Source organism: Oncorhynchus nerka, linkage group LG20, assembly GCF_034236695.1.
Source record: "Oncorhynchus nerka isolate Pitt River linkage group LG20, Oner_Uvic_2.0, whole genome shotgun sequence".
Classification (NCBI taxonomy): domain Eukaryota; kingdom Metazoa; phylum Chordata; class Actinopteri; order Salmoniformes; family Salmonidae; genus Oncorhynchus; species Oncorhynchus nerka.
Window position 1 is genome coordinate 92,439,654 of NC_088415.1, and position 16,475 is coordinate 92,456,128.

Here is a 16,475-nt window from a genome sequence, read left to right on the forward strand (position 1 = left end):
TTGATCTGGTACTCCCTGTATATAGCCCCACATTGATCTGGTACTCCCTGTATATAGCTCCACATTGATCTGGTACTCCCTGTATATAGCTCCACATTGATCTGGTACTCCCTGTAGCTCCACATTGATCTGGTACTCCCTGTAGCTCCACATTGATCTGGTACTCCCTGTAGCTCCACATTGATCTGGTACTTCCTGTATATAGTTCCACGTTGATCTGGTACTCCCTGTATATAGTTCCACATTGATCTGGTACTCCCTGTATATAGTTCCACATTGATCTGGTACTCCCTGTATATAGCTCCACATTGATCTGGTACTGGTACTCCCTGTATATAGCTCCACATTGATCTGGTACTCCCTGTATATAGCTCCACATTGATCTGGTACTCCCTGTATATAGCTCCACATTGATCTGGTACTCCCTGTATATAGCTCCATATTGATCTGGTACTCCCTGTAGCTCCACATTGATCTGGTACTCCCTGTAGCTCCACATTGATCTGGTACTCCCTGTAGCTCCACATTGATCTGGTACTTCCTGTGTATAGCTCCACATTGATCTGGTACTCCCTGTATATAGTTCCACATTGATCTGGTACTTCCTGTGTATAGCTCCACATTGATCTGGTACTCCCTGTATATAGCTCCACATTGATCTGGTACTTCCTGTGTATAGCTCCACATTGATCTGGTACTCCCTGTATATAGCTCCACATTGATCTGGTACTCCCTGTAGTTCCACATTGATATGGTACTCCCTGTATATAGCTCCACATAGATCTGGTACTCCATGTATATAGCTCCACATTGATCTGGTACTCCCTGTAGCTCCACATTGATCTGGTACTCCCTGTATATAGCTCCACATTAATCTGGTACTCCCTGTATATAGCTCCACATTAATCTGGTACTCCCTGTATATAGCTCCACATTGATCTGGTACTCCCTGTAGTTCCACATTGATCTGGTACTCCCTGTATATATCTCCACATTGATCTGGTACTCCCTGTATATAGCTCCACATTGATCTGGTACTCCCTGTAGCTCCACATTGATCTGGTACTCCCTGTATATAGCTCCAAATTGATCTGGTACTCCCTGTATATAGCTCCACATTGATCTGGTAATGGTACTCCCTGTATATAGCTCCACATTGATCTGGTACTGGTACTCCCTGTATATATCTCCTGTCACTAACCGGCTCAAAGCCCGTAACAAAGGGAGACAACGTGGAGATAAGGAGTAGCAAAATATATATTTATTAACTAAAACAACTAAGTATAATATACAATGGTGTGTGTAATCAGTAATCAGTAATCAGTCGTGTAAGTGAGTGTTTTGCATGCATGAATGTGATAATGCAGGGTGTTGAAAGGTGCCAAAGCAAACAAACAAAAGGCCACCAAGAACCACAACACAATCTACAAAAGGTGTCTGCATGGAGAGAGTCTCCTCCATGAATGTGGAAGAGGTCTATTTATCCTGGGAGACACCTGGCCCAGGTGTTTCCCATGTAGCTGACGACCCTCTCAACTCCGCCCACCGGCATCCTAATAAGGAAACAAGAACAAAGACAGAATACGGCAGACAGAGTGGGAGGGTCGTCACATTCCCCCCCATAAAACCGGGGACCAACAAGGACCCCGGAACAACATACTGGCCTCCCGCGTCCCAAATTGACACAGGCCTTTGCGTCCCAAATTGACACAGGCCTCTGCGTCCCAAATTGACACAGGCCTCTGCGTCCCAAATTGACGAGGGGTTATGTGTTCACACCTCCACCTGCACCAACCAACCTCCTCCTCCCCAGACCTCAGCAACCTTTGTGCATAGGAAGCAATATTTTAAGAGGAAAGAAGAACACAAGACCAGGAGGGAACAGACAGGAAAGATAGAACATGACAACCCGAAACAATGGTCAGTCATGTAAACATTCAGGAACATGGCACAAAAGACCAACAGCTACAAGCTCCCACGAAAAGAACATCAGGGTCCTTCTTAATTTTTACAACTCACAACGATTCATAGTCACTTCCAGCGATTCATAGTCACTTCCAACGATTCATAGATTTCACGTGCCCTACTCGTCAGTGGCACCTGCCAATAGCCTTTTAACAGGTCAAATTTGCTCACAAACTTAGCTGCACCGACTTGATCAACACAGTCCTCCATCCGAGGAAGAGGAAATGAATCTGGCTTTGTGACACTGTTTATCTTACGGTAGTCCGTACAAAAACGGTTTGTTCCATCCGGTTTCCTGATCAAGATACAGGGAGAAGCCCAACTGGAGAAAGAAGGCTCTGCTATCTTACTCTCCAGCATGTACTTGACCTCAGCATCCAGACAACGTAGTTTCTCTGAAGAAACTCTATAGAACCGCTGACGAATGCGGTCAGCACCTCCAATGTCAATATCATGTTCTATTAAGTTTGTACGTGTAGGTGTATCAGAAAACAAACCTGGAAATCTCTGAATCAGACCAACTATCTCTTTCCGCCCATCAACAGATAGGTGAGTGAGAAGACTGTCTAAAATATCCAGTGTTTCTGAATTTTTCAATCTACCCTGCAATATACAATCGTCAGGACCAGGAACATCTTCCTCCTCATGCACAGATCTAGCACGACAAGAACCCAAGGAAACAACGGTATCAGCCAAAAGAACAGGTTTTACCGTCCTCTGTAGAATCCCACTGTTCAGTCTCAGAGGAACGTGCATAATAGGGTTTTAACAGATTTACATGGCACAGCTGGTGTGCTTTCCTCCGTTCTGGAGTGGCAACTAGATAATTTTGCTCAGTGTACTGGCGCACCACTGTATATGGACCTTGAAACTTGGCTTGAAAAGGAGAACCAACAATTGGCAGCAGAGCAAGAACCTGGTCACCTGGACTAAAGTGACGAAGCTCAGTTCGGCGATCAAATATGCCCTTCATCCTCTCCTGTGAAGATGATAACTTCTCTTTAGCCATTTCACCAGCGGTGTACAGCCGTCGCCGGAAATCACACACATACGATAACAGGGACTGAGGAGGCTCGGGAGACTTCCAGTCATCCTGGAGAACAGATAAAAGTCCACGCACCCTATGTCCAAACACAAGGTCATTTGGACTGAAACCTGTGCTCTCCTGTGAAACTTCCCTAGCGGCTAACAGTAAACAAGGCAACCCCTCCTCCCAATCCTTATCCATCTCAGTACAATAAGCTCTCAACAAAGACTTAAGTGTTTGATGGAAACGTTCCAGTGCTCCTTGACTTTGCGCGTGATAGGCGCTAGACAAATTGTGTTTAATATGGAGCTGTTGAAGAACCTGACCAAACAGATTAGAGGTAAAATTAGATCCTTGATCACTGACCTTTGGGATTCCAAACAATGAGAGAAACTGAGTCAAAGCTTTTAACACCGATTTAGTCGTGATAGATCGGAGAGGATAGGCTGCAGGAAACCTTGTGGTCTGACACATCACAGTGAACAGGTAACTGCTACCCTTTTTAGAACGAGGTAGAGGACCCACACAGTCAATAATCAGATACTCAAAAGGTTGGCTGAGTACAGGAATAGGAAATAATGGTACTGGTTTAATAGCTTGATTAGGCTTACCAGTTAATTGACAGGTGTGACAAGTTTTGATAAAATCAGAAACATCCCTCTTTAATCTAGGCCAAAAGAAATGTCTTAATATGCGATTGTAGGTTTTCCTCACCTCCATATGTCCAGCAACGTCGCTGTGAGAAGTTTCCAACACCAACTCATGAAGCTTAACTGGTACAACAACCTGACTAATTGCCTCCCCCAGAAAAACACTATCATGAGACACCCACTTTCTCATCAGGACATCCTCTTGGAAAAAATAGCCATGGGCGACATCTCCCAACTGTTCTATAGGCACAATTTGATCACGCAACTCTTCCAACGTGGGGTCATCCCGTTGCGCATTGATTAGATCTGAGCGGGTTACAGATAACGGGATAGCAGGGAAAACAGTGACATACTTTGTATTATTATCATTAGTCGGGCGCAGTGACCAGTTCGCCACGGCTCATAGAACGTGTCACTGCACACGCAGAGAACACCTCTGGGAAACTCTGTACACTCTCATCAGGAATCCCAACAAATGACGGCTTAGTGGAAACCACTGGAGATGGAAACACGACAGGCCATACACGCTCACCAGCCAAGTTATTCCCAAGGATAACATCGATACCCTCAATAGGCAACGAAGGACGCACACCCACAACAACTTCACCCTTCACCAGCCCACAATCCAACATCAGTTTATGCAATGGAACTGACAGAGTGTTCAAACCTATTCCCCTAATTAGAACACTATTCCCCGAATCAGTCTCAGCAGAAAAGGGTAACACAGACTCCAACACAAATGATTCAGAGGCACCTGTGTCTCTCAGGATCTTCACTGGCACAAGGTCTTTACTTCCTAACATAGACACAAAACCTTCCGTAATGAAAGGCAAATAGTCTGGATCAATATGGACTTTCACATTCTCCTGGGCCTGAGGAAATGAGTCATGAATGAACTGATGTGGAACAGGTGCAGCTAACGCAGTAGGCTTAGATTTAGCGTAAGCACCCCTTGACCTGAGAAGTGGACATTCGTTTTTCCAATGACCTGAACCTTGACAGTAGTGACACTCCTGCCCAAAGTCAGCTTTACCATGGGAGTCAGGTTCAACCCTAGTTGAATAGAACTCTGCCCGAGAACCAAAGTATCTCGGTGAGCGAAGCCCAAATCTATCCGAACGCCCCCACTCTTTCCGAATACGGGGTTCTGCAAAGACACTTTTGTGAGTCAACACATACTCATCTGCCAAAACTGCAGCTTCAGCAACATTCTTTACTTTCTGTTCATTAATATACGTGGCAATACGATCAGGAATTGTGTCCTTAAATTGCTCTAACATAATCAGATCACACAGCCCTTGGAAAGTCACAACTGCAGAGGCGGAACACCAGCGATTAAACTGTAAAGACAACTGTCGCGCAAACTCAACATGAGTTTGGTTATCATCCCTTTTAAAGTTCTAAATCGTTGGCGGTAAGCCTCAGGGACCAATTCATAAATCTGTAACACAGCTGTTTTAACTTTATCATAACTGGCACTATCGTGTACACTAAGAGCTGAATATGCTTCCTGCGCTTTACCAGTCAGCACACACTGCAACATTAAAGTGCGGTCAGAATCAGGCCAACTCCTAGCGTCAGCAACCCGCTCAAACAACGAAAAGAATGTCTCGGGGTCCCTTTCATTAAACCGAGGCAATAACCGTAAGTTCCCAACCATATCAAATGTCTCTGGGGCACGACCAAAAGCGGAACTACCCCTAGGTAAATCTGGGTCACCTTCCCAAAACAAACTCTCCCCTGAGATCTTTCCTTCCCTAACCAACTTTATACGTTCTTGTTGCAATTTGATTTTAGCACGCTCCATATCTTGTTTAAATGCCAATTCCTTTTCATATTTTACACGATCATGCTCTAGCTTCTCACGATCATGCTGCCGATCATGTTCTAGCTTCTCACGATCATGCTGCCGATCATGCTCTCTCTTCTCACGATCATGCTCCAGCTGTAACAAAAGCAGTTCTTTCTGCTGTTCAAAAAGAAGGCTACTAGGACTAACCGATGGAATGTCCATTGTAACGTTATGGGGAGACGACAAATCCTCAGCAGAGGCTGGCCCAGTGGTAACTTCAAGAATACCACTCTCCATCAGATTGGCCTTCAATATCAACCTAATAGAATTCTTTAGACGTTTATCACTAATCTCAACCTTGTAGTGTTCCGCGACCTTCAACAGCTGTTCTTTAGTACCTAAATCTAACAATTCCTCTGATGGAGAGCGAATGAACTTATCTACATAAGACGCCATAATCACAAAAAAAAAAAAATCTGGCTCTTCCCTTCTGCTGAGCACACCAGACCACAACCCGAGAATTGACAATCACCCTGAGTACCACAGAAGAGAGATGAGATACGGAGCTTCCCCAAAACCTACAATAACTCAACCCTAGTCTTTGTGCAGATTTGCGGTGGGAATTTACGCACTGTAGCCCGCTGGCAAGGAAATAGAACTCCCCAGCATGCTGGCAAAATCCACCAAGCCACGGATGTGCCCCCGAGACAACTGCTCAGTCCACAGACACCACACAAAAATAACAAACATTAACCATGCCCAACATATTCCAAAAAATGAAACACGTCGCTAAACCTATCAGGGGAAAAAGGCTATAGCTCCGGGTAGCAAGTTTCACTACCCTACACAATCTCCTACCGAGGTACACAGCCGATTTACTCACCTCCTCAGACTGACTTCCCAACAGAAAGTAGAACAAGAGTTTACAGGCTAGGCAGGGCCTGGAAACTAACCATTATCTCTCTCCAACGCAGCACACAAACCAAACAACAAAGGCAACCAATACTGGGCCTATCAAACTCAACCACAATATGCAAACACGTACCTCCACGGTCTCCCAAACCAGTAGTTCAAAGATCCCGGACGAGCCCCCACTTGTCACGAACCGGCTCAAAGCCCGTAACAAAGGGAGACAACGTGGAGATAAGGAGTAGCAAAATATATATTTATTAACTAAAACAACTAAGTATAATATACAATGGTGTGTGTAATCAGTAGTGTAAGTGAGTGTTTTGCATGCATGAATGTGATAATGCAGGGTGTTGAAAGGTGCCAAAGTAGGCAAACAAAAGGCCACCAAGAACCACAACACAATCTACAAAAGGTGTCTGCATGGAGAGAGTCTCCTCCATGAATGTGGAAGAGGTCTATTTATCCTGGGAGACACCTGGCCCAGGTGTTTCCCATGTAGCTGACGACCCTCTCAACTCCGCCCACCGGCATCCTAATAAGGAAACAAGAACAAAGACAGAATACGGCAGACAAAGTGGGAGGGTCGTCACACTCCACATTGATCTGGTACTGGTACTCCCTGTATATATCTCCACATTGATCTGGTACTGGTACTCCCTGTATATATCTCCACATTGATCTGGTACTGGTACTCCCTGTATATATCTCCACATTGATCTGGTACTGGTACTCCCTGTATATAGCTCCACATTGATCTGGTACTCCCTGTATATAGCTCCACATTGATCTGGTACTGGTACTCCCTGTATATAGCTCCACGTTGATCTGGTACTCCCTGTAGTTCCACGTTGATCTGGTACTCCCTGTAGCTCCACATTGATCTGGTACTCCCTGTAGCTCCACATTGATCTGGTACTCCCTGTATATAGCTCCACATTGATCTGGTACTCTCTGTATATAGTTCCACATTGATCTGGTACTCCCTGTAGCACCACATTGATCTGGTACTCCCTGTAGCTCCATATTGATCTGGTACTCCCTGTATATAGCTCCACATTGATCTGGTACTCCCTGTATATAGCTCCACATTGATCTGGTACTCCCTGTAGCTCCACATTGATCTGGTACTCCCTGTAGCTCCACATTGATCTGGTACTCCCTGTATATAGCTCCACATTAATCTGGTACTCCCTGTAGTTCCACATTGATCTGGTACTCCCTGTAGCACCACATTGATCTGGTACTCCCTGTATATAGCTCCACATTGATCTGGTACTCCCTGTATATAGCTCCACATTGATCTGGTACTCCCTGTTTATAGCTCCACATTGATCTGGTACTCCCTGTATATAGCTCCACATTGATCTGGTACTCCCTGTAGCTCCACATTGATCTGGTACTCCCTGTAGCTCCACATTGATCTGGTACTCCCTGTATATAGCTCCACATTGATCTGGTACTCCCTGTATATAGCTCCACATTGATCTGGTACTCCCTGTATATATCTCCACATTGATCTGGTACTCCACATTGATCTGGTGCTCCCTGTATATAGCTCCTGGTACTCCTGTACTCCACATTGATCTGGTACTCCCTGTATATAGCTACACATTGATCTGGTGCTCACTCCACATTGATCTGGTACTCCCTGTATATAGCTCCACATTGATCTGGTACTCCCTGTAGCTCCATTGATCTGGTACTCCCTGTAGCTCCACATTGATCCACATTGATCTGGTACTCCTGTATATAGCTCCACATTGATCTGGTACTCCTGTATATGCTCCACATTGATCTGGTACTCCCTGTATATAGCTCCACATTGATCTGGTACTCCCTGTATATAGCTCCACATTGATCTGGTACTCCCTGTATATAGCCACATTGATCACTTGATCTGGTACTCCCTGTATATAGCTCCACATTGATCTGGTACTCCCTGTATCCATAGCTCCACATTGATCTGGTACTCCTGTAGCTGGTAGCTCCACATTGATCTGGTACTCCCTGTATATAGCTCCACATTGATCTGGTACTCCCTGTATATAGCTCCACATTGATCTGGTACTCCCTGTAGCTCCACATTGATCTGGTACTCCCTGCTCCATAGCCTCCCTGTAGCTCCACATTGAGCTCCACATTGATCTGGTACTCCCTGTATATAGCTCCACATTGATCTGGTACTCCCTGTATATAGCTCCACATTGATCTGGTACTCCCTGTATATAGCTCCACATTGATCTGGTACTCCTGTAGTAGCTCCACATTGATCTGGTACTCCCTGTATATAGCTCCACATTGATCTGGTACTCTCCACATTGATCTGGTACTCCCTGTATATATCTCCACATTGATCTGGTACTCCCTCCAAATTGATCTGGTACTCCCTGTAGCTCCACATTGATCTGGTACTCCCTGTACTCCATTGATCTGGTACTGGTACCCTGTATATAGCTCCACATTGATCTGGTACTCCCTGTATATAGCTCCACATTGATCTGGTACTCCCTGTATATATTGATCTGGTACTCCCTGTAGCTCCACATTGATCTGGTACTCCCTGTATATAGCTATTGATCTGCTCCCTGTACTCAACATTGATCTGGTACTCCTGTACCAAATTGATCTGTACTCCCTGTATATAGCTCCACATTGATCTGGTACTGGTACTCCCTGTATATATCTCCACATTGATCTGGTACTGGTACTCCCTGTATATATCTCCACATTGATCTGGTACTGGTACTCCCTGTATATATCTCCACATTGATCTGGGTACTCCCTGTATATATCTCCACATTGATCTGGTACTGGTACTCCCTGTATATATCTCCACATTGATCTGGTCTGGTACTCCTGTATATAGCTCCACATTGATCTGGTACTCCCTGTATATAGCTCCACATTGATCTGGTACTGGTACTGTATATAGCTCCACATTGATCTGGTACTCCCTGTATATAGCTCCACATTGATCTGGTACTCCCTGTATATAGCTCCACATTGATCTGGGTACTCCTGTATATATCTCCACATTGATCTGGTACTGGTACTCCCTGTATATATCTCCACATTGATCTGGTACTGGTACTCCCTGTATATATCTCCACATTGATCTGGTACTGGTACTCCTGTATATAGCTCCACATTGATCTGGTACTCCTGTATATAGCTCCACATTGATCTGGTACTCCCTGTATATAGCTCCACATTGATCTGGTACTCCCTGTATATACATTGATCTGGTACTCCCTGTATATAGCTCCACATTGATCTGGTACTCCATATAGCTCCATTGATCTGGTACTCCCTGTATATAGCTCCACATTGATCTGGTACTCCCTGTATATAGCTCCACATTGATCTGGTACTCTCCTGTATATAGCTCCACATTGATCTGGTACTCCCTGTAGCTCCACATTGATCTGGTACTCCCTGTAGCTCCACATTGATCTGGTACTCCCTGTATATAGCTCCACATTGATCTGGTACTCCCTGTAGCTCCACATTGATCTGGTACTCCCTGTAGCTCCACATTGATCTGGTACTCCCTGTATATAGCTCCACATTGATCTGGTACTCCCATAGCTCCACTGGTACTCCCTGTATATAGCTCTGTACTCCCTATATCTCCACATTGATCTGGTATTGTATATAGCTCCATTGATCTGGTACTCCCTGTAGTATTGATCTGGTATCCTGTAGCTCCACATTGATCTGGTACTCCCTGTATATAGCTCCACATTGATCTGGTACTCTGGTACTCCCTGTATATACATTGATCCACATTGATCTGGTACTGGTCTGGTACTCCCTGCTATATCTGGTACTCCCTGTAGTTCCATCCACCATTGATCTGGTACTCCCTGTATCTGGTCCCTGTACTGATCTGTACTCCCTGTAGCTCCACATTGATCTGGTACTCCCTCCACATTGATCTGGTACTCCTGTATATAGCTCCACATTGATCTGGTACTACTTGATCTGGTACTCCTGTATATAGCTCCACATTGATCTGGTACTCCCTGTAGCTCCACATTGATCTGGTACTCCCTGTATATATCTCCACATTGATCTGGTACTGGTACTCCCTGTATATATCTCCACATTGATCTGGTACTGGTACTCCCATGTATATATCTGATCTGTACTCCATATATCACATTGATCTGGTACTGGTACTCCCTGTATATAGCTCCACATTGATCTGGTACTGGTACTCCCTGTATATATCTCCACATTGATCTGGTACTGGTACTCCTGTATATAGCTCCACATTGATCTGGTACTCCCTGTATATAGCTCCACATTGATCTGGTACTGGTACCCCTGTATATAGCTCCACATTGATCTGGTACTCCTGTATATAGCTCCACATTGATCTGGTACTCCCTGTATATAGCTCCACATTGATCTGGTACTGGTACTCCTGATATATATCTCCACATTGATCTGGTACTCTCCTGTATATAGCTCCACATTGATCTGGTACTGGTACTCCCTGTATATATCTCCACATTGATCTGGTACTGGTACTCCCTGTATATAGCTCCACATTGATCTGGTACTCCCTGTATATAGCTCCACATTGATCTGGTACTCCCTGTAGCTCCACATTGATCTGGTACTCCCTGTAGCTCCACATTGATCTGGTACTCCCTGTATATAGCTCCACATTGATCTGGTACTCCTCTGTAGCTCCACATTGATCTGGTACTCCCTGTAGCTCCACATTGATCTGGTACTCCCTGTATATAGCTCCACATTGATCTGGTACTCCCTGTATATAGCTCCACATTGATCTGGTACTCCCTGTATATAGCTCCACATTGATCTGGTACTCCCTGTATATAGCTCCACATTGATCTGGTACTGGTACTCCCTGTATATAGCTCCACATTGATCTGGTACTCCCTGTATATAGCTCCACATTGATCTGGTACTCCCTGTATATAGCTCCACATTGATCTGGTACTCCCTGTAGCTCCACATTGATCTGGTACTCCCTGTATATAGCTCCACATTGATCTGGTACTCCCTGTATATAGCTCCACATTGATCTGGTACTCCCTGTATGTAGTTCCACGTTGATCTGGTACTCCCTGTAGCTCCACATTGATCTGGTACTCCCTGTAGCTCCACATTGATCTGGTACTCCCTGTATATAGCTCCACATTGATCTGGTACTCCCTATAGCTCCAAATTGATCTGGTACTCCCTGTAGCTCCACATTGATCTGGTACTCCCTGTATATAGCTCCACATTGATCTGGTACTCCCTATAGCTCCACATTGATCTGGTACTCCCTATAGCTCCACATTGATCTGGTACTCCCTGTATATAGCTCCACATTGATCTGGTACTCCCTGTAGCTCAACATTTTATTCCTTGTGTTACTATTTTCTTTTGTATTGGAATTGAATTGACTCTTCATCGTTAGTTAAAGGCTCGTAAGCGATGTTCTCTCTAAGCTGGTGTACGGTGTTTCCTCCGACACATTGGTGCGGCTGGCTTCTGGGTTAAGTGGGCATTGTGTCAAGAAGCAGCGCGTCTTGGTTGGGGTCGTGTTTCGGAGGACGCACGGCTCTCGACCTTCGCCTCTCTCGAGTACCGTAGGGGAGTTGCAGCGATGAGACAAGTAACTACCAATTGGATAGCAGGAAATTGAGGAGAAGAAGAACATTTTTTTTTTTTTTATTAAAACTCAATACAGACTCAATGTTCACTGTAAACGCGTTTAAAGTTACACAGAATGTTCAAGTTGGTTCTCAGCAGACCTTAAATTTGTCTCAACTGTTTTTCTTTTTTTTTGAGGGAAAGTTGCTCGTAAGCGTGTTGAACCAGACACAACAACATACAGTAAAACACAGTCAATCAGGGAAGATAAACCAGATGAGGACTGCTGAACTGTGTTTGACACCCCCTTCAACACCTCTGTTGTGTGTGTGTGTGTGTGTGTGTGTGTGTGTGTGTGTGTGTGTGTGTGTGTGTGTGTGTGTGTGTGTGTGTGTGTGTGTGTGTGTGTGTGTGTGTGTGTGTGTGTGTGTGTGTGTGTGTGTGTGTGTGTCGTATTTGACTTCCCTTCCATCACTTCTGTTATCTTATATTATTTTGTTACTGATTTAGCCTCGTTTGAGTTCTTGTCTGTAGTCACCGCATAAAACGCATCAACTATTTCTGACCTTTTCATAAAATCTTGATCTTTATTTCCCCAGGAGCAGTATGTCTTTATCCACGACGCCATCTTGGAGGCGTGTCTTTGTGGTGACACCACCATCCCAGCCAATCAGCTTCGCTCGGTCTACTATGACATGAACCGATTGGACCCCCAGACCAACTCCTCCCAGATTAAAGAGGAGTTCAGGGTGAGTTTGTCGTCCGTAGGGGTCCTTCCTCATTCAGGGTGAGGAGTAGACAGACATATTTTACAGAAGAAAACCCCATCTGCAAAAAGAAAACAAATACTGATAATGTAGGTTAAGGGCTTTCCAATCAGTGGCTCTTTCCCAACAAACATGGAGGACTGTTGAACTTTCCCTTTTAGAAACAGCTCGGTGGCTATTGGACCATCCTTTAAAGACCATGTGACCCTCTAACCCCTAGTATCTCTGTCTCTCTCTCCAGACTTTTAACATGGTGACTCATGTAACCCACTGTAACCCACTGTAACCCACTGTATCGCTCTGTAACCCACTGTAACCCACTGTAACCCACTGTAACTCACTGTAACCCACTGTAACCCACTGTAACTCACTGTAACACACTGTAACACACTGTAACCCACTGTAACCCACTGTAACCCACTGTATCGCTCTGTAACCCACTGTAACCCACTGTAACCCACTGTAACCCACTGTATCACTCTGTAACACACTGTAACCCCCTGTAACACACTGTAACCCCCTGTAACACACTGTAACCCCCTGTAACACACTGTATCGCTCTGTAACACACTGTAACCCCCTGTAACACACTGTAACCCACTGTAACCCACTGTAACTCACTGTAACACACTGTAACACACTGTAACCCACTGTAACCCACTGTAACCCTCTGTAACCCACTGTAACCCACTGTAACCCACTGTATCACTCTGTAACACACTGTAACCCCCTGTAACACACTGTAACCCCCTGTAACACACTGTAACCCCCTGTAACACACTGTATCGCTCTGTAACACACTGTAACCCCCTGTAACACACTGTAACCCCCTGTAACACACTGTAACCTCCTGTAACCCACTGTAACTCACTGTAACCCACTGTAACCCACTGTAACCCACTGTATCACTCTGTAACACACTGTAACCCCCTGTAACACACTGTAACCCCCTGTAACACACTGTAACCCCCTGTAACCCCCTGTAACACACTGTAACCCCCTGTAACACACTGTAACCCCCTGTTACACACTGTAACCCCCTGTAACACACTGTAACCCCCTGTTACACACTGTAACCCCCTGTAACACACTGTAACCTCTACTGTCTCTCTCTCCAGACTCTGAACATGGTGACTCCTACGTTGCGGGTGGAGGACTGTAGTATCGCCCTGCTCCCCAGGAACCACGAGAAGAACCGCTGTATGGATGTTCTTCCTCCTGACCGCTGTCTGCCCTTCCTCATCACCATCGACGGAGAGAGCTCCAACTACATCAACGCTGCTCTTATGGACGTATGTCACACACACACACACACACACACACACACACACACATATACACACACACTGCATATACACACACACTGCATATACACACACACACACACACACACACTGCATATACACACACACTGCATATACACACACACACACACACACACACACACACACACTGCATATACACACACACTGCATATACACACACACTGCATATACACACACACTGCATATACACACACACACACACACACACACACACACTGCAAACACACACGTTCAATGCTGCACTCATGGACGTAAGGACTGAACTCTCAGTAGTCTGTTCTCAGATCTGTTTGTGCTGTGTTGCCATGACCATAGGAATTATCAAGACAACATAAAATCAGATCTGAGTCCAGGCTATCCTCTCCAATATCTAGAAAAGGAGAAAAACCTGTAGTCAATGGAAATAGTCGTTAGGAGTTTAATTAAAATCTCCCCCTCCCTCCCCATACTTCTTTCTCTCTCTCGTTCTCTCCCTCCCCCTCCCTCCCCTCCCCCTACCTCTTTCTCTCTCTCGCTCTCTCCCCCTTCCTCCCCCTCCCTCCCTCTTCTTTCTCTCACTCTCCCCCTCCCTCTCCCTCTTTCTCTCGATCTCCCTCTCTCCCCTTCCCTCTTCCTCCTCCCTCCCTCCCCCCCTCCCTACCCCTCCCCCTCCTCCCTCCCTCCCTCCCTCCCTCCCCCTCTCCCTCCCTCCCTGCCTCTCACCCCCTCCCTCCCTCCCTCCCTCCCTCCCCTCCCTACCACCCCCACTCCCTACCCCTCCCTCCCTCTCTCCCCCTCCCTCCCCTCCCTACCCCTCCCTCCCTCCCCCCTCCCTCCCCTCCCTGCCTCTCACCCCCTCCCTCCCTCCCTCCCTCCCCTCCCTACCACCCCCACTCCCTACCCCTCCCTCCCTCCCTCCCCTCCCTCCCTCCCCCTCCCTCCCCCTCCCTCCCTCCCTCCCTCTCTCCCCCTCCCTCCCCCTCCCTACCCCTCCCTCCCTCTCTCCCCCTCCCTCCCTCTCTCCCCCTCCCTCCCCCTCCCTACCCCTCCCTCCCTCCCTCCCCTCCCTACCACCCCCACTCCCTACCCCTCCCTCCCTCTCTCCCCCTCCCTCCCCCTCCCTACCCCTCCCTCCCCCCTCCCTACCCCTCCCTACCCCTCCCTCCCTCTCTCCCCCTCCCTCCCCCTCCCTACCCCTCCCTACCCCTCCCTCCCTCTCTCCCCCTCCCTCCCCCTCCCTACCCCTCCCTCCCTCTCTCCCCCTCCCTCCCTCTCTCCCCCTCCCTCCCCCTCCCTACCCCTCCCTCCCTCCCCCTCCCTCCCCCCTCCCTCCCCCCCCTCCCTACCCCTCCCTCCCTCCCTCCCTACCACCCCCACTCCCTACCCCTCCCTCCCTCCCCCTCCCTCCCACTCCCTCCCCTCCCTACCCCTCCCTCCCCTCCCTCCCCCTCCCCCTCCCTACCCCTCCCTCCCTCCCCTCCCTACCACCCCCACTCCCTACCCCTCCTCCCCTCTCTCCCCCTCCCTCCCCCTCCCTACCCCTCCCTACCCCTCCCTCCCCTCCCTACCACCCCCACTCCCTACCCCTCCCTCCCTCTCTCCCCCTCCCTCCCCCTCCCTACCCCTCCCTCCCCCTCCCTACCACCCCCACTCCCTACCCCTCCCTCCCTCTCTCCCCCTCCCTCCCCTCCCTACCCCTCCCTCCCCCTCCCTACCCCTCCCTCCCCCTCTCTCCCCCTCCCTCCCCCTCCCTACCCCTCCCTCCCCTGCCTCTCTCTCCGTCCCTCATGTAGAGTTATAAGCAGCCGTCAGCGTTCATCGTGACCCAACATCCTCTACCCAACACAGTGAAGGATTTCTGGAGGCTGGTGTTGGACTACCACTGCACCTCCATAGTGATGCTCAATGATGTCGACCCTGCACAGGTACACACACACACACACACACACAGACACACACACACACACACATACAGACACAAACACACACTAACGCACAGACACAGACACACACACACACAGACACACACACACACACACAGACACACACAGACACACACATACAGACACAAACACACACTAACGCACAAACACAGACACACACACACACACACACACACAGACACACACATATAGACACAAACACACACTAACGCACAGACACAAACACACACTAACGCACAGACACACACACACACACACAGACACACACACACACAAGGACACACACACACTAACACACACAGACACACACAAATGTATTTGCCCACATGTACACATACACACAATTCTATGGGAGTTAGTATATTGTCTGAAATGGACTGTGAAATAGACAGCATCTGAAGTAGTTTTTTTCCGTGAATAGGACCTTGTATGTAAGACTCCAGCTAAGAGAAAAATTAAAGAATAGCTTTGTGTGTCTACAAAAGGCCTCGAACACACA

At 47.2% G+C, this 16,475-nt stretch overlaps 1 protein-coding gene across 1 annotated transcript in view; it reads left to right on the plus strand.

The window, feature by feature from the left end:
* LOC115127078 (receptor-type tyrosine-protein phosphatase mu-like) overlaps positions 1-16,475 on the plus strand; it is a 531,907-nt gene that overhangs the window by 488,568 nt on the left and 26,864 nt on the right. Inside the window, exons 30-32 of the mRNA XM_065006102.1 lie at positions 12,562-12,711; positions 13,848-14,021; positions 15,827-15,958. Of these exons, the coding sequence (XP_064862174.1) occupies positions 12,562-12,711; positions 13,848-14,021; positions 15,827-15,958 (456 nt within the window). The remainder of the gene's footprint in view (positions 1-12,561; positions 12,712-13,847; positions 14,022-15,826; positions 15,959-16,475) is intronic.